Source organism: Musa acuminata, chromosome BXJ3-4 (genome assembly GCF_036884655.1).
Source record: "Musa acuminata AAA Group cultivar baxijiao chromosome BXJ3-4, Cavendish_Baxijiao_AAA, whole genome shotgun sequence".
Classification (NCBI taxonomy): Eukaryota; Viridiplantae; Streptophyta; class Magnoliopsida; order Zingiberales; family Musaceae; genus Musa; species Musa acuminata.
Window position 1 is genome coordinate 44,224,310 of NC_088352.1, and position 23,150 is coordinate 44,247,459.

General features: G+C 37.8%; 3 protein-coding genes across 5 annotated transcripts; 2 read left to right on the top strand and 1 right to left on the bottom strand.

The window, feature by feature from the left end:
• The first annotated feature begins 1,427 nt into the window (after positions 1-1,427).
• On the top strand, positions 1,428-15,657 carry LOC135636756 (exosome complex exonuclease RRP44 homolog A-like). The gene is made up of 25 exons (XM_065148769.1): positions 1,428-1,642; positions 1,750-1,887; positions 1,973-2,130; positions 2,471-2,526; positions 2,803-2,925; positions 3,015-3,145; positions 3,255-3,495; positions 3,569-3,725; positions 4,778-5,018; positions 5,155-5,311; positions 5,381-5,449; positions 7,582-7,707; positions 7,838-7,890; positions 9,012-9,118; positions 10,377-10,431; positions 10,550-10,649; positions 10,711-10,822; positions 12,000-12,120; positions 12,221-12,280; positions 12,360-12,465; positions 13,811-13,906; positions 14,382-14,463; positions 14,553-14,618; positions 15,079-15,274; positions 15,366-15,657. The coding sequence occupies exons 1-24, from the start codon at positions 1,589-1,591 to the stop codon at positions 15,272-15,274; spliced, it is 2,805 nt and encodes a 934-aa protein (XP_065004841.1). The 5' UTR covers positions 1,428-1,588; the 3' UTR covers positions 15,366-15,657.
• Positions 15,658-16,019: 362 nt separating this feature from the next.
• On the bottom strand, positions 16,020-19,797 carry LOC135636006 (uncharacterized). Of its 2 annotated transcripts, none has more exons than XM_065147509.1 (8): positions 19,607-19,797; positions 19,444-19,509; positions 19,292-19,334; positions 17,533-17,587; positions 17,267-17,315; positions 16,702-16,769; positions 16,494-16,602; positions 16,020-16,342 (listed from the first exon to the last, which is right to left on the bottom strand). In XM_065147509.1, exons 1-8 carry the CDS (start codon positions 19,751-19,753, stop codon positions 16,229-16,231), a joined length of 651 nt encoding a protein of 216 aa, XP_065003581.1. In that variant the 5' UTR covers positions 19,754-19,797; the 3' UTR covers positions 16,020-16,228. The 2 variants fall into 2 exon arrangements, with proteins under 2 accessions (XP_065003581.1, XP_065003582.1); XM_065147510.1 differs by having other exon boundaries at positions 17,533-17,636; positions 19,607-19,745.
• A 171-nt stretch (positions 19,798-19,968) lies between these two features.
• On the top strand, positions 19,969-22,900 carry LOC103982726 (expansin-A10). Of its 2 annotated transcripts, XM_018824588.2 has the most exons (4): positions 19,969-20,350; positions 20,437-20,752; positions 22,021-22,310; positions 22,588-22,900. In XM_018824588.2, the coding sequence occupies exons 1-4, from the start codon at positions 20,113-20,115 to the stop codon at positions 22,605-22,607; spliced, it is 864 nt and encodes a 287-aa protein (XP_018680133.2). In that variant the 5' UTR covers positions 19,969-20,112; the 3' UTR covers positions 22,608-22,900. The 2 variants fall into 2 exon arrangements, with proteins under 2 accessions (XP_018680133.2, XP_009398000.2); XM_009399725.3 differs by lacking the exon at positions 22,588-22,900 and having other exon boundaries at positions 19,970-20,350; positions 22,021-22,479.
• The last annotated feature ends 250 nt before the right edge of the window (positions 22,901-23,150 follow it).

Consider the following 23,150-nt stretch of genomic DNA (forward strand, 5'->3'; position numbering starts at 1 on the left):
AGTCTGACACTAGACACGTAGTGTCTCTTGGTCCCTCTTTCTTATTCTTATTGTCTTTGTCCCCATTACCTCCCATTTTATCTTCTCTTGCGCCCCCACACACTACACCTACAATATGATGGTCAAACACACTAGCTCTAGGATACACGCTACCATGTCACCCACCTTGGCGTTGCCCGCCACCTTGAATGACACTTGCTTCAATCCTAACGAGTACTATCATACCTGGTAAGCCACCTCCCCCATGAAGCATAACATTACAAAGACAAAGAGCAGGCGGAAGGAGTTGTTGAGCTGGTCCATATAGCCCTCCTGCACCCGCTCACTCTCCTCGGTTAGCTTGTCGAGGAATAAGAAGCGACGGAGGAAGATAAAGAGTTAGAGGTAAGAGATAGTAGAAGCGGAGGTGAGGGAGAGCTAGAATACTACGTCATAGGCATGGTGGGTGGGGTCACAAGAGAGAACAAAGTGGGAGGTGATGGGGACGAAGATGTCTAAGAAGAGGAGGGACTAAGAGACTAATGTGTGTCGGACAAATCGATACACATCCACCTGAGGCAAGATCGGAAGCTCTTAAACTTGTCATCAATGTGAGAGATGCTATGTGCATATGATACCCTATTAGGCAACAGTGACTCAGTGCTATTGCTAGTGGTCGCTTTCACAATGACACCTCATGGATGTCTCAATTTTTCGAAAACTTTAATTATATGTACAATTATATTAATGATTTATTATGAGTTAGCATGTCAAACTTTAACGTCTCTTAACTCAGACTTAATGGAAGAGACTTATATATTATGTTTTTAAAAATATAGAGATTATTTTATACATAAGTAAACCATAAGGGTTTAAGAGGTCAATGACCAAAACTATATGGGCTAAAATAAACCTTAATCCTAAGTTACACATGTCGTTATATTAATAATTTATTTTGAGTTAAGTAAGCAGAGATCATAATTACGAGGGCTAAAGTGGACCTTAACCCTAAATTAATGTAACAACTTGATGTAAATTTATATGCTGAATTAATAATTATAAGAGACTTGATGATGACATATATGATCAGCAAACTTGCGTTGAAATATATTACTCTATTTAAAAAAAATCAAAAATTGAGATTACAATGACTCAATTAAATAGAAGATAGACTTATGACTTGGAATCTTATATATATATATATATATATATATATATATATATATATATATATATATATATATATATTGTAATGTTTAATTGAAAGGTTAAATCGGTACCGTAGTTGTTGTTCATTTGAATTTGGACTTGTCTATGTTGATCAATTGGACCGGTAATCGAGCAATTGGACCTGCGAATAGCCCATTTATAGGCCCAAGCTCGCTTGAGTCCATGATGAGAAGCCTTCCTAGTTCCTATATGCTTCTGCGACCCCACGAAAGGTCGCCGCTTCTCCTGTCGCTTTCCCTCGCCCTCCAAGTTTTGCGACCTCCACCAAGAGGAGCCGCTTCTCCCCTCGACTACCCTATAAGCTTTTGCGACGTCTCCGGAACACGCGGCTCCTCCTATCGTCACTTCTTCGTTCATCTCTCGCTCGAAGCCTTCGAAGATGTTGCAGAGCAAATCCTTCGTCAAGAAAACTAGACAAGGCCGCGTCGTCAAGGTTAACTTTCTCTCCAGCACCAACACACACCCCGCCCCCCCTACCGCCTCAAAACCCTAGCCCTATTATTTCTTAATTAATCTCTCTTTCTTCTTCGGCCGCCTCAGGTCGTGAGGGAGCACTACCTGAGGGATGACATCTACTGCGGGGCACCGTCCTGCAAGACCTGCGACACCTCGGCCGCTCGGCTCAGCACCTCCGCCTCCACCATCTTGATCGTCGACACCAATGTCGTCCTCAATCAGGTTGCCATCGATGTCTCCCGTGGTCCCTGGTCGTTCTACGCCTTGTCTTGGCTTTATTTTGTTGATTTTGATGGGAATTATGCAGATTGATTTGTTGGAAAACCCCGCCGTAGACGATGTGGTAGTGCTGTCGGTGGTGTTGGAGGAAGTGAGGAATAAGAACCTTGCTGTGTATAACAGGCTGAAGGCGCTTTGTACTAATTCGCTTAGGAAGTATTTTGTGTTCTCCAATGAGCACCACAAGTAAGTTGTTTTCTTGTATTCTTGTTCTGTTTTGTTTAAGATAAAAAAGACATGGTTTTAAGGTAGATGATCTGCTTTCTTGGTTGGTTTCTTTCTGTATAATGTTACAATAAACTGAGAATTATAATTTAGTGTAAGCAGCATGTGGGGTTGTCCGCTTGGACTTTGCAAAGTTTGGCCTTTACTTCCCTTTAAGAGATTTAGATATATGTTCCAACTGATAAAGTGTGTTTAGATCTTTTTCTGTTAACTTAATTCTCTTCATATCTCATGGTATTATTGCTGAGCCTTTTTCTTTTGTACTTCTTTAAGCTCACTTTTGATATATGAAATGAAACAGAGATACTTATGTGAAAGAGATGGTCGGAGAAAGCCCAAATGATCGGAATGACAGAGGTATGCATTTCATGTCTCTAGACCTTTGGACCCTGTTTGGTTTCTCTGATTGCTTCTTCATGTTTATCTTGGAAAGCCTAATAATTTTAGGCAATTCCTTTATTGGAATCAAATGACCTAGATATCATGAATTTCATATCCTTTGATACATCCCACTTATACTAATATTGTGAAGAAAAACATGCATCTATTAACATTTCTACAGTTTTTGAGCAATTTGTTTCTGTAGTTTGTACTTGCTACTAAATATGTTGACACCTCATGTTGGTTCTTTAGCTATAAGAGTGGCTGCACGTTGGTACCAAAGTCATTTAGGTGTAAACACACAAGTATTACTCATTACCAATGATAGAGAAAATAAGAGAAGGGCCATTGAGGAGGGCATTTCTGCAGAAACTGGTAATTCCTTTTAGCTTTGGGTATTTTGACAGTTCATTGTAATTAACCCATTACTTTAAAACTCAGCGAGGCTTTATTTTTTGTTGCAGTTGAATCATATGTAAGATCTCTTGGGAAACCTGATTTACTTGACCTGGTTGTTCTTTCATCATCTGCTGATGTTAGCATGGAAGATGTTGAAGATCTCAGACCATCTAAGAAAAAAGTTATTTACAGTGAGGTATATTACATTTTATTTATGACATTCTTGAATAAGTCTTGCAAGTGTTTTTCGTTAGTCACTTTTTCTATAACAACTATAAATACCATACGTTTTCACTTTGATGTAGCACAAGCCCATGTCAGAAATTACTTCGGGTCTGCTTCATGGAGTTTATCATCAAGGAAAGCTTCGTGTGAACCGTTATAATCCATTTGAGGCTTATGTTGGGAGTGAGAGTATTGGTGATGAAATAGTTATTTATGGTCGATCTAACATGAATAGGGCTTTTGATGGAGATATAATTGCGGTTGAGCTATTGCCTCAAGACCAGTGGCGTGATGGGAAGTCCATGATAATTGCTGATGATGGTATGCTTCTGAATTTATTCTTAAGACATAAGTATGCACTGGCTGATGGTTTTGTTATATGAATTTCTTTAAGAGGATGATGAGGAAGAAGATGTTCATTTGGTCCCTAGTAGTGCCGATGATGCTCCAAGGAATGAAAATCTTGTTCAACCTACTACTGGATCTGTGCCTCCTGTGTCAGGTCGTCCGGCTGGGAGAGTCGTTGGAATTATAAAGCGCAATTGGCATTCGTAAGTAGAACAGAAGATCTGTAATGCTTGTACTTTGTTATGGAATTTGCCTTCCGGAATTTTTCTTAGAAATATCTAAGTAATAATTGCTTGATTTTTTTTGTAGGAGCTTTGCAGTAACTTAGATTCTTCAAGTGATAGGGCAATGATGAATGAGTGGTCAAATTTAATGTTGTGATGCTCAGGATTGAGTCATATAGAATAGAGGTCTTAGGTTGTTTACATGCACTATATTTGCTTTGTAGATTTTTTTTATCAATGTCTATCTTGTCATGGCATCAGTAGATGCTGCATATGGTGGTCATCAAGGGTTGTTTGCTGCGTAGGTATCTAAGGAGATGTAGCATATATGGTAGGCATAGGGACCACTATGTGTATGTGTACATATGGTGATGCATACAAGGTGTACTAGGACTTGTTCACTATTCTGGTACTAGGCTAGGTGCCTAGGTGATATCCCATGATGATAATGTAATATCTTGAGATAAAAGCCTGGAAGGTCATGGGTTTCACGAATAGAAGATCAATTAATGGAGAAAGCATTCAGAGCAATGATGATGGGATGTCATTGAAATCAGAATGTTCTGTTGATTCATATAATGGCAATTTCTTGAGGAAACTTCCTGTGATCATGCATGTGAAACTTAATATAGAAGGAATAACATTGTTATCTAAACTAAAAAATTGACATAGAACTTTGGCATATGTTTATTACTCTCATCTTATAAATTTAGTACCTTACCTAACCAACTTATGATTTTGGCTTTTTATCATTTTTTCTCATTCTTTTTGCTTATTTTGGATTACCATGTTGCATCAATTGCACTACTCACATGGAATATGCATGCCAGAGAAATTGTTGCATTATCAGGATCCAAGTGCGCACTAAATTTTGTTCAAGCAGGCCTTAATCTTCTTTGACTAGCTGATGTATAAGTAAACAATTTACATGTCCTTATTCTTGTAATTTTTATGGGACTGAGAATCCCTTTATTTTATTTTTTATTCTTGTGCTTCACTTTGTTATTGTGGCATTTTGCTATTACTTGCAGTTATTGTGGGTCTTTGGAGCCAATGCCTATGCCTGCAGGTAATGCTGGTGTGGCCCATGCTTTATTTGTCTCCAAAGATCGTAGAATTCCTAAAATTCGGATTCAAACTCGACAGCTTGGAAATATTTTGGACAAAAGAATTATTGTTGCTGTTGATACTTGGGATTGTTTGTCTCGGTATCCATCAGGACATTATGTCCGAACAATAGGAGAGATTGGGGACAGAGACACTGAAAGTGAGGCAAGTGACTATGCACATGCTTTTTATGATTATATAATGTTTCTTTTGCAGTTCTGGAATTTTCTACAAGGATTTGCTTACTAGATCATTTGAAAAATTGAGGCATCTTTGATAGTTTTTGTAATTCCTTAAACAGGTTCTGTTAATTGAGAATGACATAAATACAAGACCTTTTTCATCACAAGTTCTTGCTTGCTTGCCTCCATTACCATGGTCACTGTCATCTGAAGATTTAGCTAAAGCCAATAGAGAGGATTTGCGGCATTTGAGGGTCTTCAGTGTTGACCCTCCCGGTATGTACTCTTCAATGGCACTTCTTTTAGTCTCTTGGGCCAGTGATCATGTTTCTTCGTTTGTTCCAGGCTGCAAGGATATTGATGATGCATTACATTGCATGCCACTCGCAAATGGAAATTTCGAAGTGGGAGTTCGTATCCTCCATCTGGTCTTGGATAAAGGATTTTTTTCCATAAATTTACTGAATTTGCTTGCCCATGATTAAGTTACCTGCATTCTTTTTTGGTTTGTTAGGATTTTACTTGTTATATAAAGTAGACAAGGATTATGACAAGCTGCAGCTAAGATTTCTAATTTCTTTAGCTTGCCTGATTTATGGTCTGAAAATATTAAATTATGGCACTACGCATATGGTCGAGTTTAATTTCCAGTAGGCTTTGGATTTTTGGTTTGGCTGTTGGCTGTGTTTGACAATGTTAAGAAGCAACTTGTAGGGATAATTTTGTTGGTTTAAGACATTCACCAGTCCAACTCTTCTTAGTAATTCTGTATTCAACCTTCACAGTGCAATCACATCTCCACATTCCTATTGATATAATGCATTACGTATATAGTCCTCAAAAGTCAGAATGGAAAGTTTTTCAATCTATTTTCAAATTTGTGCAGATGATTTTTTTTCACACAGTGCTCAGCTCGACAAGCATTTTGATATGTATGAGCCTCAAGTTAAACTATTCATTGGCTTATGAGACTGAACAAGCTGAGCCCTTTTTTTCCTTAACTGGATTGAGTTGGATTAGTTGCTATGGATGCCACTAAATCCTTGATCAAATTGTTTTGGTTTTTAGGAACCAGATTGTTTTGTATTATATGTTGTCACATAAGAACCTACTGCCTAGCTTGCTGGAACTTTAATACTGGATCCAGTTGAACTACTTTTAGATGGACCATTTTCAGTGAAGTTTGCATGCTGACACACAAAATTCTCACATTCTAAGCACAAAACTGTTTATATATACTTGTTAAGGTTTATGAAATTCCTCAACAATGAACTAACAGAAGGCTCTATGAGGGCGTCATAAATTTGGAACAAAATGACATTGTCTTTAATGTTGTATCTAACGTTCTTTATGTTTGTCTTTAGATTCAAGCATATCTGCTACTGTTGGATGGAGGAAATCGGTGCATTTTGGTTAGTTAAACTGGATCATCCTATATATTTTTTGGATCCATTAGAAAGCAGTAAATATTTATATGATATTTTCGTAACTAATTTATTTATTTTTAACAAGGATACAGTAGCTTGATGCTATGCACTGGAACTAACTTATCAGAAACTAAACTTTGCAAAGTATGAGATCTGTTGTTGCTTGTTGTGAATAGTTACAATACAAAAATCAAACCTCTTTGGAAAGACCTAACATATATTTTGATCAAGCTTCAATAGTAGGTGGTAGTATTGTAATTTTTGTTGATCCAAAGTCATGTACATTAGATTAAGTTTATTAGACTTGTGTCTTTTTGTGTTCTTTCCCTTAAGGTTCATTTGTCCTCTTGGTCCATGTATTTTGAACCAGTCTCTCTTGGAAGCCTTGAGAGCACTGTGTGTCTCTCATCCTGGGTTTATACTAGCTTGTGGATGATACTCTAATGTTGGATAATCGAGCCTGCTGAAGGCTTTTGCCTATCCAAATCAATTTGCAGAGACATGATAACCTGTAATCATCTTATGTAAAATTGAATCCTGATGTTGGTTTTCAGCACTTCAAAACTTTGCTGGCAATGTTGAAATGTTTCCAGCTTAACTGAGTTAGAATTGCTTAATTTATGGTTCGGTTTATAGGTCCGTACCAGTGTATTGATCGGCTGTCGGTACGGTATATATCAATCTGTACCAATGTACCAGCACATGGTATGTTATGGTATACTGACAGATCGGTATGTACCGATTGTACCATTTCCTTGTTGGATTGGTATGTACCACCTGTACCACACAATATGGAGAACCTTGGCTTAAATTATATTTGTCTGCACAAATAGACTTACTGATGCATGTCGGTAGATTTATGTACAAGCAAAAAAAAAAAAGGGAAAAACGAAAATGCTTAACCAGTTATTGAACTTTGAAATATAGGTATCTTATACCCTTAGCTTGAAGTCTAAATGACACCATTATCTGTGTACAGAGATTAATTTAATCAAACATACTTGTACAAGTTCAATGTCATTTATATCTTATCCTTTACGAATAATCCTGGGCTTTCTTTTATAGATCATGGTTCTGCAGGCCCTAAACATCATTGTGAATCCTTATTGGCATTGTCAGATATTGCTGATGTCACAAATTTTGTTCTTGCTGGTACCCCTCTGGATGAAGAGGCTTCACAAAGGGGTACATCAGTTTATCTTGTTGAGTGTCGGATTGACATGCTTCCCAAACCTCTGACTGAAGGTTTCCTCTCCCCTTTTAGGTTTCACTGAAAGTACATATACTGCTGAAACTTTTTTTTGTTGAACTACAAACATTATTATTATTCATTAGGTATGAAATAGTGAGACAAGACACTTTCCTTTCTTTGTAGACATTTGTTCCCTTCGCTCTGATGTGGAGAGGCTGGCTTTTTCTGTCATCTGGGTAATTTCTGTGCCACTCTACCATAATTCGAGGATAACTTTGGAAGGACTTGTTAAATGGGTGTCCTCCAAAGTTGTAATTAAACAGTACTTCATAAGCTCTTCATTTTAAATTGCCATTGTTGGTTCATCTCTCTTTCTTGCTGATAAGCAATTTTTTTTGTTCAACTGTATCAATCTTCTAATGTAATTGAAATCATAAATTGCCCATCTTGCTTCCTTGCATGTTTAGGACACATCCCAGAACTATTGCTATTGATGTAGTTGTAGCTTTTAATACCTTTTGACATTTGGTAGATACACCTAAATACTAGTATAATCACAAATTTGGATATATAGAAACATTTTCATTGTGCATTTATATATTGGGCTGAAAATGTCATTATGATAACTTTTACATGTGTCATCTGTGAAGAATCAGATGCAGCTTCATTGAAAGATAAGTTGAGGAAAAGAAATTAAAATGGTATGTAAATGTCCGAAGATTTATAGATGCTCCAGTTGGATTAGCTTAGTCTATTAAAATTGCTGGAATGAGGGGCGGTAGAGTGATATTGCCCTAGACAGGTTAATGGTGGGGAAGATCCATGTAGCAGACTTCATTTATTTGGGAGGTTATGGCTTCTTGTGTTGTCTTCACTTGTTTACTTCATCTTGGAAGTTTGTGCAATGCATCTACACAATCTTATTAGTTTTTGAAGTCTGAAGTGCGTTCCAAAATTTTAATCTCTTTACTCTACATCTTATATCCCATCTTCAAATGCAATCAATCTTAGCTCTCTTTTGTATATGATGCAAATTTATTTGATCATTCTAATATTGTTATCATCTTTGGCAGTTTGTTCTTGGACCTCTGACCCCTGACATTTTAGTTTTTTATTGTTGTGGTGGTTTGAAACAGTAGAGTATGTTAAAGGGTCTGAATAACTTCTTTTCTTGTTTCTTTTTTGATTTGGTATCTTCTAAATTTTTACTTGATGATACTTGGAAACCTGTTTTATAAGTTGTCTTTCACTTGCATGTGTGGAAAAGTCTAGTGATGTTTGTTCCAAGCTTGTAAGCTTGTTGGCTCGTCTGCTTTCTGATTAAATTTATAATTTTGGATTGTTTTTACAATGACAGGAAATGACACCTGATACAGAAATAATATCAACAAGATATACAAAAAGTGCTATCAAGTCATGTGCTGCACTGTCCTATGTTGAAGCTCAAGCAAGAATGGATGATAGGTCCCTTGTTCTTGCCTTTTATTCTCACCATGACATTTGTAACTGCTTCTTTATTCTATTCTCATGGCCTTTATAAGTCTTCTTCAAGGCCTAATAGGCTTATACCTACAAGGGAAGCTGTAAAAAGGATGTACTAGCTCATTCACATAAGCATGTCAATTAATTTAAAAAAAATGTAAGGCTCCTTATTAATGTTTTTAAATTATTGCTGCGGCAAAGTATCTATGAACTCTCTATATTTTTGTGATTTGAAGCTTGCATTTTGAAAGTAAAAGATGAAGTTATGCTTGTTTAGCTGATATGTCCATGTAGCGCTTAGGAAGAATTCAATCTATGCATTATTATTGGTTAAAAACAGTAGCCATTCTCTTGCCATCAGTCTTTGGCTTTCCTCTCCTTGGGTAAGGTTATATGTGATATCGAACAATCAATGAAGGATAGGTTTAGAAAATTCACTGTATCATATTTTGGATAAGAATTTGTATTTCAATAATAGCTTAATAACAATTAAATAAAGGTTATTGCATTAAATAGCCCTGAGTTCATGCTTCACCTTGTTTGACCAAATAGCTTTGCCTACCAGTGCTATTTTATTAAGAAAATGAAATAAGCAGAAGAGGAAAAGAGAAGAAAGAGGGAAAAAAGAGTGAACTTACACACTGGATTGAGATTTCCAAACTGCACAAAATTGTCGATGTTTTCCTAACCCCCCCTTCTCCTTTTTTGCTTCAATTCTTGGCCTGTGCTTTACTTTGTCATTTAAAAAAGGTCCCAGGAGCTCATGAAATTATCCTTCTACAGCCAATGAATATTGTTTCAGTCACATCCCATAAATCTAAATCTGAAACTAATTTCAGTTCAAATCATCCTTCTAGATTGATGTGAACCAAGATACTCTATTAGAATGTACCACAAAGTATCGAATTTAAAAATGCCCGTCTCAGATCCATGCCTTTTCAAATCCCTGCCATCCGCTTCCAGCACAAACAGTCCTGCCTTTTGATAACACCTTTTGGTGTGATTGTTTGATTGTGTTTATGGAGTGACTTGGATTGCTGCATTAGTACTGTGTCATACCTAATTCGGTTTACATATTAGTTTCATTAGTTGCATGAAATATTGTGTATAATTCATTATATACCATGGAATTTTTCAATTTAAACTGTGGCTTTAAACCTCTAAAGTTGAACTGAATGCAGATTATATACTTTAACTCCCATAACTAAAGGCAGGTTATGTACTCTTTTGCTGCTTGCAGCCGAATGATGGATCCATTGACTACCGACCTACGAAATTTGAACTCATTAGCAAAGGTTAGCTTATCTGGTTTAATGCTTTAATCCAATTTGGTTATAATTTGTTTATCCAGTATATATGGCACTTAAAGATCTTCATGAGCAAGGGAACTTTAAGTATCTTCTACCTGAACAGATTATGAGGCTTCGGCGAATTGAGAGAGGAGCTCTTACACTTGCTTCTCCAGAAGTCAAATTCCAAATTGATACAGAAACTCATGATCCTTTAGACATAGGTACATGTTTAAATTATTATTCTTTAGTAATTTGTCAGAGCATTTAAAATTTGTTTTGCAGGTATGTACCAAATTCGCGAGGCAAACCAAATGATCGAGGAGTTTATGTTGGCTGCTAATGTTTCGGTTGCAGAAAAAATCTTGAGACATTTTCCTTTGTGCTCTTTATTAAGGTAGATGTGATTCATTACCTTTCTTTGAACTTGAACTCTTTTTGTTTCATGATCATTGTTGTGTTAATCCATGAAGTCTTTAAATATAAGTTTGTAAATTCTGTTTCAATCTAAGTGGAAAACTTTAATTTTGTGACTTTTCAAAAATAACCCAAACCATTTTATCATGGAAACTGAAACAAACCTAACCAACATCCTAATGTTCAGTTTGGTTACTCTCATAGCTTTTACTCTCCATGTAACCCATCTTCCAGACATGATAAACTTTAAAGTTATAACATGCTTTGAAAAATCATTGATCCGGGATTGCCAAAGCCAAAAGGAAACTCCTCAAAACCATCAAGTTTTTTTTTTTAATGTCAGAAATAGAAGAAAAAAATGCAGCATGATAATGATAACGGAGTGGAAAAAAAGAGGACAAATGGAAGAGATGAAAATAAGAGGATGTGCCCTCTATAACTAAGCCCTTAGACATCAGTCCTGGTGATCCCTCTAGCACAGCTCTTTGCTGCATCCATTTTTTACCTTGTAAACATATCAAAACAATATAACTGATTGTGTTTGACACTTGAGCTAACAATAATGGTTGGATCTCTACCATTGATTAGCTTTTAGTCATAGGCATTGTCCTCTATTCGAGTAAACCTGGGACTCACACCAACATTTTGGAGATTGAGATTGTCTTATTTGTGAACTTGTCTTAAACTTTTAACTCATTGTACCTTGATAATCAAGCTCACTTTTATGAAGTGATACTTTGATCAAGTTAAATAAGTGCTTGATAAATATATTTGTTATAAACATAAAGTATGCATTAAATGTACATGTAGGTGAGCCTTGGTGCCCATATGTCTTTCCATACCTAAGAATCAAGCAATAGATCTTTTAGGTTCCCCAATATTTTTTTTCTCATTTTTGTGCCTGATATCAATGCTATTCTTGATGTTTTTTTTGTTAATTTGCCCTTTCTTGGCATTTACAGTGTTAGTCATTTTAAAATAATGCATTTGTATTAGAATGTTGTATTGATCACAAACTTTATAAGTCAAGATTAGAATAATGAGCTGGAGCAAGATTATTTTATTATACTTGTAGGTGCAAAATAGGTATTTTATCTTTCTTGAAATGTTTGCGGAATCATAATTTAGTTCTACCTAACTTGGTTAAAATGGAACAGGCGTCATCCTAGTCCCACCAAAGAGATGCTTGAACCATTACTGCAGACAGCTGCAGCTGTTGGGCTGGATTTAGATGTTTCATCTTCAAAAGCTTTAGCTGATTCACTTGATCGTGCAGTGGTAATAACACATCGTGTGTTACTTATATTATACATTTTGCATCCCTATTTTCCTTTTATGGTATATGCTTGTGCAAGTTGGTCATTGAGATCATCTGCAGGGTGATGATCCATACTTTAATAAGCTCATCAGGATTCTGGCAACTCGATGCATGACCCAGGTACATTTTAAAGTAGTGGTATCAGTTATTTACTTACAAGTGTAGATGTTCTAGTATGATATTCTGCTTGAAAATGTAGGCAGTTTACTTCGCTAGTGGAGATTTGAGCCCCTCTGAATTTTCCCATTATGGTCTAGCAGCACGTCTTTATACTCATTTCACTTCTCCAATCCGCAGATATGCAGGTTAGTTGTTTACTGCAGTATGGTCCATGTGTATGAGTCATCGTTCTTACAGTCCAGATAACAAATATTGATGATTTCAGCATTTTGGTTTTGAGTTTTGTTGAATCTTGGCTGGTGTTTTGCCATGTGTATTTTACCACCATTTGTTAATTCACCAGTCACCAGTTCTTAGTGCCATTTCCAATTTTGCATACATAAAGACTTAACATATATTGTGGGGTTTTCTTGTTTATATGCCACATCATGTGTATGTCCTACTTATAAATTTCCTGTGGAATTATGGGAATTACCATTGTCATTAAAGTAACAAAAGTATATGCTTATATCTTGACTTGCATGGTAAAGTTATCTTTGGTAATTATTTTTCCTTTTCAAGGGGAAAGTAAGTATATTCAGATATGCATGTATATTAGCAGTTTGCCTAATGGGTTGAATATGATCATGCAGAGGTGGATTAAGTTTGGTCACAAACATTCATTGCTCAGAATGATTTGTTGGAGTAAAAATAGACTGAAGAACAAAAGGGATGGTATTCTAAGAGCTACCTAGTGGGCCACAGAAACTTTACCTAGCTAATCCATGCTTAATGCTCAGGCCATCATAGAAACGAAAGGTCTTCACAGCCAATACTACAAGACTAGATGACAAGTGGTCTAAGTTGCCATAATTATAAACATGGAGAGAGAAGTAAAAAAAAAGTTATATGTGATGTTCAACAGTTTTGTTAGATTTCCTATTTAATTTTCTTGTAAAGCCAAAATTTGGTAGGTCATCATGATTGTATTTGGGATGGAGGTGAGAATAAAAGTGACCAGGAAGAATGGATCCTGCAACATCATGTTTGCCCATAATTTTTTACTATACTTGTGTGAAGGGGAAATGATTCTCAAGAAAGGTATCCAGCAGCATCATACATTAAGAGGTCAGCCTAGTGCAGGAAGCTTCTGATTTTGAGATGTATAAAGAGGGTCAGATGCATGCAACTTTATCCTTACTCATGGAGTTTGTTTCAGCAATTTAAACTTGTGGCTAGGTTGTTGTGGACTAACCGTAGTGATAAGTCGAGGCCCATGCCATCCTACATTGAGATTGGAAGTTCATACAAGTGGGTGAGGATTGATGAGGATGAAGCTTCTCATACACTAGTCACCTTTTAAGGTTCTGTATGATGTACTCACCAAATTTGAGACATTATTTTATACAAGTTATGTGGAATCAGTATGTTTTTGAAGTTTAATCATTCATCAAATGTACATTTAACAATGTGGAATCCGTCTGAATTTAATTTGATGAATAGGAGAGTCGGTACAACTACAATTGGTTCTGAACTTTCTGTTTTTTGCAGATGTCATCGTGCACCGGTTGCTAGCTGCAGCACTAGGAATTGCCAAGCTTCCTCCAATTTTTCTGGATGGTCCACAACTTACGGGCATTGCTGACAGTAGGACTTTTACTGTGGCCTCTCAAACTTATTTCTTTTAACTTTTAATCGGTTGTTGGCTAATACAATTTTATTAAAGGCACAAGTGTGGTGTGTAAGGTACGAGGTCCACCAAGGCCTTGAAACTGTGTTACCTCAATTGAGGCTTAGTGACTTTAACAAGGCATGTGTAACGCACACACTTCATGTGCCTCACTGTTATTTTTCCTTATGAAGCTATAGTCATGGGATGGCTTACTCTATTGTTAATTTTATGAGGATTTTCAATCATTTAGGATTAAAAGAAACTAACAAACGGACACTTGTGGTTTTTACAACAGACTTTGTTCTACCATTTGAGCTAACAACCAAAGTTTGACATACATCGAGTGGTGGATAACTGTATATTTAGACAAGATACACCTTATACAGTTATGCCTATACTTCAGTCGCCTTGAACCTTTGATAATCTTGGACTTATATTTGTTTCTCTCAGATTTGAATAATCGACATCGAAATGCTCAGATGGCAAGCCGAGCTTCAGTTGAGCTTCATACACTAATATACTTCAAGAAACGGTACTATTAGTTTGCTGTCTAAAACTTTATATTAAGTGTCATATGCCTTCCAATATCGTTTAATTAACAACATTTTCCATTTGTTGCAGGCCAACAGACACCCAGGGCAGGATAGTGAAGATCAAATCAAATGGATTTATTGTTTTTGTTCCCAAGTATGTTTTCATCACTTTTATCTAGTTTAACTTTTGAAGTATTACATGCTATGTTGATTACTTGTTTGTGCACTAAAATGTGGTCTATACATGCTGTCAAAAATGCGTGTTGGGTAAGCTGACCATCCTGCACTAGGCTTTGGTGGTCTCATATGTTGTGTTACTGTATATGTTAAATTTGTCATACATGTGTTTGTAAAAGTATGAAAATGTGATCACATGTGGTTTATATTGTATAGCATTTTATCAAATGTTATCACATGCGGTACAGCATTTTATCACTTAGAGCATTGCTAACTTATCAATCTAATATCAGAATATCCATCATTATAGAAGTTGGCCATTCTACACCTTAAAACAAAAAGGGCGTTACTGGGGATTTGACAGTTGTTAATCATGATAATGTACCTAATAATTTATTGTCTGATGATTAATACTAAGATGTTGTCATTTCTTCCAGGTTTGGCATTGAGGGACCAGTGTACTTGGTGCCCAAGGGAGATAAAGGAGCTGATTGGGTGGTAGACGAGGCACATCAGAGAGTGACCAAGGCAGGGTCAAACATCACCTACGGTATTCTTCAGACGGTGAGGATTCACATGGAGGTAGTAGAACCACAACCCAACCGGCCAAAGCTCGAGCTCACTCTCATCTAGGTAGACATTGTAGCCTTTTGTTTCTATTTATTTCTATCAATTGGAGCATTTAACACTTTTAGGATAATGTGTCCAAAATCTTATATTTCAGGTTTGTGAAACTGTTCATGGCAAATTGGGGGATCAGTTGTCGATTCTGTGAATCTTCCCTGCTGATAATGCTGGTCTTCGTTTGCCATGTCTGTGAATCCTGTAAAAGATCGGATGAGTTAAGTAGCTTCAGGCCAAAAGATGATTGTGATCTCACAATGTAAGATTATTACCTAAATGTTAGGATGGAGAGATGGAATACCTGCCCCCCCCCCCCCACTAGGAACAATATCAATTTAATTACATTGGATGACTATGTAAACTAATGTTATGTTGATAGATTGCGCCTGGCATGTGTAATGTATCTGAAATGCTCAAAGGGGTATGAAAACCCTGTTGCCATCAAGTTGGTCATGATTCAGGTTGATGGTATAAAACCTATCACAGTTTTCCTCCTTATCCATATGTTTCTGTTGGTGATGGTTAGTAAGAGGTCACTCATGATCAGCTTCATTCTTGTGTTGGCCAAATTGCCAAACAGTCTGTTTCCGACTACTGCCGCAGGGCTGAGTCACCACCGATATCGTCCGGGAGTGCCGTCCGAGGGGGAGTGCCATCACCTCTGACGGCACTCCTGGACGATATCGTCTGTCGCTTCCGTCACTGTATATGGCGAGTTGCCTAATAGCATTTGCCTAATCTTTTTGCAGGATCATGTCAAAACAAATTCCTCTATATTTTTCAGAAAACTATAACAAATAGCTATCGTGCCTTTTGGCAAACAATGAAATAACTGAAGGGCAAAAATGAGTTAGACTTAAGCATTGATTAGAACACAATCACGACGAACTAAAACTATCCACATCCTGACTTCCAGAGTCCAGTGAAGAATTCTACCATTACAAAATTTCCTGTTGACATCCACTAGTCATCCTTCACATGAACCTTTCTTCCTAGTACGTGCACAAACACTGCAGAAGCAAACATGCCCACCGAGTAACCAGCAATTGCTCCATATGTAACACAAATAGGCCATTCCTACATGCAAAAAGCATTTATTTATATTACAGCCTCACAGTCAAGTGGGAATAATGTACTACTAAGTGATATAAAAAAGCATTGAGTTCATCGTACATCAATGTACTACTTCAATAAGAAAAAAAGAAGAAGAGGGAATAATGAATTTTACCTGCCATGGCCTCTCCCAGTCAAGTGGCATAGGCCAAGCACCAAGCCATGCACCGATGACAGCACCTTGAGCCGGTAAAGAAATCATACAGTCAGCTCCTTCATTTGGTCTGTAATGAGGAATGCAATCCATAATAAAAGATAATTGGAAATTTGAAACAAATTACGTTGAAAGAAAAAGGCTTCGATCGCATAAACAGAAATCCTACTTGGAATAAGCTAGAATACGTTGCCAATCCGTCCTTGATGTTCCAAAAACACAAACTGCAGGCACAAACTGACATAAAACAAGTTCACCATATTTCAGGGGTTAGAAACATTCACATGCATTTTATTTCTTAGAAAGAACCTCATCAAGAAAAATTCAAGAGAATTATCATTTTAAATACATGGACTGCTAACTATACAAGTGCGCTCAATTCGGCTTAAAACCATATTCTTAAAACCAAATTTATTAGCATTGGTTGGAGAATAAAATTCATTCTGATTCCATTCGGCCTTGAAGTAAAATTCTTTAGTGCTGACATAGCAGAATGGTAACAAACATTTAGAAGTATATATAGACGTTTCATGGAATGTTCTTTAAGCATAATACACTTCAATGTATTCTAGCAGGCAACCTATCCTTATCATGACTGACCCAAGGCAAATTTGCCTAAAGTAGGTCAGAGAAATTTTAAAGATCTGGCATCCATAATTTGTTCACTTCAAGACTTGACGAGATTATTTGTTCATGCAAACTTCCTCTAAAGACATTAATCATAAGTTACTTACAGTGAATAATGACATGAGAGATGACCAGTAGATTGTGCTTAGCCAGTACCTGCATAGAATAAAACTTTGATAGTCTTAAAAGGAATCTTCGGTTTCTCTTGATCGTATTATTCATATGAATTAAATATTCTATCCAGTGTTTAGAAAATCAAATCATTAAGTGGGGCTCAGAGAATTTGAATTTTTTTATTATCTGATCCATCTAAATTTATTTATAATAGAAAAAATCTTCCCAGCATAGGTGAAGCACAGATCAGAGCACTTACTTAAGACCAACAGGTGCTCCCAGAACAATTGCCCCAAATGCATTTAGCAAAGCCCCTGATGATAATAAGCCAGATGATATGCATTGAACAAGAGGGATTAAAATCTGCAAGTTTAAGGCGAGAAGAGGAAGAAAAATCAAAACTACCAGAATCTTTGTACGATCTTATATTTTCAATAGATTAAATAATGAATAGCAAAGCAAGTAAGTTTAATAGCATAATCTTAGTTCAAGATCTAAGCTATCGTCAAGAGGCAACGGTATTTCTTAGTCCATTAAAACATGCAAACAACCCACAATTTCAGTTTTGTGAAAGCCCCTAAGCTCTCTGAAGGCACTTCATCAAAATGAAAAATTAAGTGTTTGCAGGCCCTACTTTTTTGGGAGATTAAAGGGTAACTGCCACATATTCTTATCAAAAGAATTGTCAGTTTGTCACTTAAAAACAGAACAATAAGTAGTGAAGTACTTGCACTAGGTAATGAATGCATTAAATGTTAAGGAACCAACACTGATTTTGTGGATTTATGTATTAATGTAGTCTGTCCAACAGCATGTCCAAAAGTGACGAATTGAAGATGAGGTTGAATATGGTAATCAGCCTGAAGCTGAACTTCTGGGTTATATCTGCTGTAAGTATGAGTTTATAGTAGCTTTTGGTGTAATTACTCATGTCCTATAGAGTATCTTGCTAAGACTTGAACATAAGTTTTCTGAAAAATTAAAGCCATTCTTTTTTATTTCGCTTGCAAGAACTTAAAAATCTTTCAAGGAATAATAAAAAAGGCTTGAAGAGTAGATTAGCACCTCCCTATTTTTCAGTGTTTCTAGCATGTGAAATCTTCTTACATTTACAGCATGTTTAAATCTCACTGCCATAATTCTACAGTATTAGTACATTTTGCAGCCAGCCAATTTCAGAGCATAAGTAGACTGAATAAACACATCGTCATCGCTATTCAAGGTTGGTTTGCTAATTAGCATCTACCGATGGAATCTGAGAAAATCTGTAACACGGCTTTCAGTTTTCAGATTTTCTTTTTAGGTTTGAAGCTATCAGATCAAAGAACTGCAATCCAGAACATTGCAGTAGGATCGACAAAGGGTGTTGTGGCTGTGGCTACAACAGAAAAAAATAAAACCATTGCAATGATAAAATAACGGAAAGATGCAAGGTAATAAAGATTTGATAAACAGGAAAAAAAAAGAGTAAGGAGAAGAGAATGGAAGAAAGGAAAAATGATCTAAGCCATAAGCCAAATCTGACTCTATTTTGGCAACTTAAAGAAACATATGATTCAGTTGTCTCTAATATGAGAGACCCTTTATTAATGATTTCATCAGAAGCCAAGTCCAAACAAGACTATGACTTTTATGGGATAAGTTCAGGGGATAAAGATTTCTTTTTCTAAGTGATTCTATAAGTTCCTAACTAAGGAGACATTTAAAACTTCCAAACTCAGGTTTCAGACAACTTAATAAATCTTGCAGTTCAATCTTATTCAGGATACCGATCACAATCAGCAATGTAACTTCCAAGTAAGCTCCATATCAAACTTGTCAAGCCAAAACCCTCAAACAACCTTTTTCCAACGAGTACGATTGAGTATAGACCATTACGTTTGAGCTTGAGAAAGGAGAAAAAAAATCCTTAATCGTCGAAAAGTCATCCATCTTATTCATTATATAATAAAGAATCAAACTCAAGAAAAGCAAAACAAATCAATCAACAAAATCTTCTCGAGGCGATAAAAACTCACCAATGGGAAGTCCGAGCAGTCCCCTCGCAACAGCCTTCGAATACTGTTCCCTCCAGTAAAAACAGAGAAAAAACGCATCTTTAGGGCAAAATCAAGCGGAAATGCGCAGACAATTACGGATCATAAATGAACGAACTAGTGAATGAGGTTACAGAGCAATGCTCGCGATCTCGACGAACCCAACCATAAATTCCGATGATAACCGGTCCTTCTACCACCTGCAAAGGAAACCAAATCAAGAATTGGGCCATAAACCATCCCATTTGCTTCGACCGGTGAAACCAACAAAGAAAGAAAAGGATGATTGTGACGAACGAGGAGAAGACGGAGGGTTCGGGCGGGGTCGGCGACGAGGCTGAGATCGCAGCCTAGTCGGGCGATGCCATAGCCAGCGACCAAACCGACGCCGCAGAGGAAATGGAGCGCCAGGGCCTTCGAGGCGGTGATCTCGCCGTAGCCCATCCTCTCTCTCTCTCTCTCTCTCTCTCTCTCTCCGTCAACCTTTGTGCCGTATAAAGACGATCACAAAAAACCTTCAAGTTGACACCTGTCGTTTCACGAATCTTAAATCACTTGGGATCAATTACCAAAAGAGAGATGATCTCAAGATGGCACATGTGATTTCACGAATCTGAAGGGATCGATGCCTTATCACGCAAAGCTAAAAGAAAAGCTACATCGGCGCTTCCCCTCACGTGCCGCTTAGCCCTTAGACGCTTCCTTCCGCCTTGGTCCCCATTCCCACTGCGGCTTAGCTCCGCTCAGCTGTCTCTCACCGCTTCTCCACCGCACTCTCAGCACAGCCACTTCTTTCCTCCACAATGCCAACGCCGTCACAACCGCCATTTCGGCCGAAGTCCCGCCTCCTCAGCCTCGGCCAGCTCTTCTCTCTCCTCTTCCACTCCCACGGATTGGCGCTGCTATTACTGCCCTTGACCCTGCTCTCAAGCTTAGCCGCAGCTCACCAGAGTTCGTCGTCCTACGGTGCCGCCGCGCTCACGGAATGGCGCTCCGCCCACGCCTCCTACTACGCCGTCTTCGACCCCCGCGATACCGTCGGTGGGCCTCAGATCTCAGTCTCCCCGCGTCCCCCTTTCGCTTCTTCTGTCTTTATGGATCAGTCTCATTTGTTGCGTGGCTGGCAGGGGGGGCGTGCGGGTACGGGGATTTGGGGAAGCGCGGGTACGGGATGGCGACGGCAGGGCTGAGCGAGGCGCTGTTCGAAAAGGGAGCGGCCTGCGGCGGCTGCTACGAGGTACGGTGCGTGGAGGAGCTTCGCTACTGCCTGCCGGGGACCTCCATCGTGCTCACTGCCACCAACTTCTGCGCCCCCAACTACGGCCTCCCCGCGGACGCCGGCGGGATCTGCAACACTCCCAACCACCACTTCCTCATGCCCATCCAGGCCTTTGAGAAGATCGCCATCTGGAAGGCTGGCGTCATGCCCATCAAGTACCGCAGGTGAGGAAATTACGCCTTCGTATTCACCCCTACTTCGCTTCATCATTGTCACTCTTATCTACATTGATTTCTTTCTTAAAGAATTGATTTGATTTGTGATTGGTGTAAATTATGTTCGATTGAATTGAAAATGAATTGGCTTCTCCAGAATGAAGTGAAATTGAACTCAGTGCTAATTAGTTCTGAAGCTTGGAGACATCGTGAATTCTCTTTTTAACCTAGACTTGGGGATACATGGCACTGATTCATGACCCACCTTTCTCTGATCTGTTCACGTCATCTCATAGCTAACCGATCAAGTTTTGAAAATACAAAAAAAAGGTGACATTTTTATTGTGAGTTTTGAAGCCATGAGAACTCATTGACCATGAACAAAAGTCAAATTCAGGAAAAACTTGCTGAGATTAAGATTCACCTAGTTGATTAGTAGCAAGAAAACAAAGACGAGGGTCTTTTGTAAAGCAAGCATAGAATGGATCCTGTATGTTTCTCCTATAGCAGCTCACTAATTTAGTTTCTTCTTCTTATTCCAGACGCCGGTGTTAGACATTGTAGAAATGTGATCTGTTACTTTTTTGGGGGGTTTAAGAATCTAGCTGGTATCCAACAATGTGTTGGCAAACAATTGTATTATTCCTAGTGTATCAAATTTAAAAGTTCTCGTGATGTGTGAAGAGACAAAATCGTTCATATGCATAAATGGAAATATTCCATGAATACAATCAGTTGTTTTGACTATAGGGCTAGTTTCAAAATTTCTTTATGAGCTGCGCTAGTGATCAACTATATCGTAGCTTTTCTCCCTTTAGTCCATATGTTATGTATTATTATGTCGTAGGAGGAATTAAAGCTATTCTCAGACTGCATTCATCTTCTCTGCTGACTTATCTTTTTGTGTTGGCTAAAATGAAGACAGGACCACTTGTCTTCTTCTGGAAGCTGAGTAGTTCAGCATCATGAACAGCTCAGCTATATGGTTAACAAATTACAGCACTGGTTGACACAGCAAACAAATACTAGTCTTTTAGAAAATTATGAAGTTGGGAAGACATTTAAATCAACACGGTCCTCTCTTTGCAGCAGTTTTGGCTCCCGCTTGTATATTTGAGCACGAAACTGCCTTGATTGTTGTCACTAATGTCCATCTGATTTGTTGGTTTTCTCACACACACTCTGATGCTTTTATAAGGGAGTTTTGTTGGCCGTGAACTATGTGTGCTTATTTGATGCATATAATTAAATCTTACAATTTGGAACTGCACACTCAGGGTCAAATGCATAAGGGAAGATGGTGTCCGGTTTACCATAGATGGCAAGGGCTTCTTCTACACAGTGCTGATCAGTAATGTGGCAGGTGCTGGTGATATTACAGCTGTGAAGATAAAGGGGTCGACGACTGGGTGGCTGCCCATGGGCCGTAACTGGGGCCAAAATTGGCACATCAGTGCTGACCTCAAGGGTCAGGCATTATCTTTCGAGGTCACCGCCAGCGATGGTGTCACTCTCACCTCCTACAATGTTGCTCCCAAGGACTGGACATTTGGCAAGACTTATGTCGGTAAGCAATTCCCTTTCTGATATATCGAAATCTCATTAATATGGCTTAATATTTTTGTACTTTTATTTGTGGATATACATATTCAAGAAACAAGATATTAATACGAAGAAGAAATCAGATTTTGTTAACAATTATCTGTAGAAAGCAATACACTTGCTTCACTTGTATCCTTGATTAACTCCTTTGTCTAATCATTTAGATTCATCCATTTTATTCTTGTAGTTGTCACAATGTACTCTGTCATCATAGTGTTGAGAACTTTCAGGGGTTTTCACAGGATTCAGTAGAACAACATGAGTGGTGACAAGGAAGCTCTAAATTAAATTTAAACCAGGAGGAAGGATTTAGGTAGGGCGGTTCTGAGGACTTTCATGGGTTAAAGAATTCATAATAAGATCTATATTCTCTTGAGCCCCTAATTGTTCTCATGGCATCCTGCAAAATAGATGTCATCAAAAATCAATATATATGAGATATTTTTTGCACAGGGATTCAATGCTGCATACTGATGTCCATGTTCAACGAATTCATCTTATTGTTTCATTTGGTTTCTTTCTATTTTACTGAGAAACATACTAAGGATTTACTAAGCTAAAAGATTCTATGTAATGTCTGAAGGATTGTTAGAAGTAACTGTGTTCAGTGTCCAGATCAATCAGAGAGAAACTTTGGGTGGATTTAATTATCTAGAACGAATCTGAAGAAGTGTTGAGCATCAATTGCTATAATGTGGGATTCTGAGCCGGTTGTGTGTGCATTTGATGAAATAGGATTCAATGAGCTTGTGCTAGACACCTTTCTTGACACTTGTTGATGCTGCATTGGAGATCATGCAGCATG

Coding starts and splice junctions, on each gene's coding strand:
- LOC135636756 (XM_065148769.1), top strand. CDS start 1,589: ATGTTGCAGAGCAAATCCTTCGTCAAGAAAACTAGACAAGGCCGCGTC. Junction 2,131..2,470: donor TTCTCCAATGAGCACCACAA/GTAAGTTGTTTT, acceptor GAAATGAAACAG/AGATACTTATGTGAAAGAGA. Junction 9,119..10,376: donor CAAGCAAGAATGGATGATAG/GTCCCTTGTTCT, acceptor TGCTGCTTGCAG/CCGAATGATGGATCCATTGA.
- LOC135636006 (XM_065147509.1), bottom strand. CDS start 19,753: ATGGGCTACGGCGAGATCACCGCCTCGAAGGCCCTGGCGCTCCATTTC. Junction 19,510..19,606: donor GAACCCTCCGTCTTCTCCTC/GTTCGTCACAAT, acceptor TTTCCTTTGCAG/GTGGTAGAAGGACCGGTTAT. Junction 17,316..17,532: donor GGAGCACCTGTTGGTCTTAA/GTAAGTGCTCTG, acceptor TATTCTATGCAG/GTACTGGCTAAGCACAATCT.
- LOC103982726 (XM_018824588.2), top strand. CDS start 20,113: ATGCCAACGCCGTCACAACCGCCATTTCGGCCGAAGTCCCGCCTCCTC. Junction 20,753..22,020: donor ATGCCCATCAAGTACCGCAG/GTGAGGAAATTA, acceptor CTGCACACTCAG/GGTCAAATGCATAAGGGAAG. Junction 22,311..22,587: donor ATTTGGCAAGACTTATGTCG/GTAAGCAATTCC, acceptor GGGTTTTCACAG/GATTCAGTAGAACAACATGA.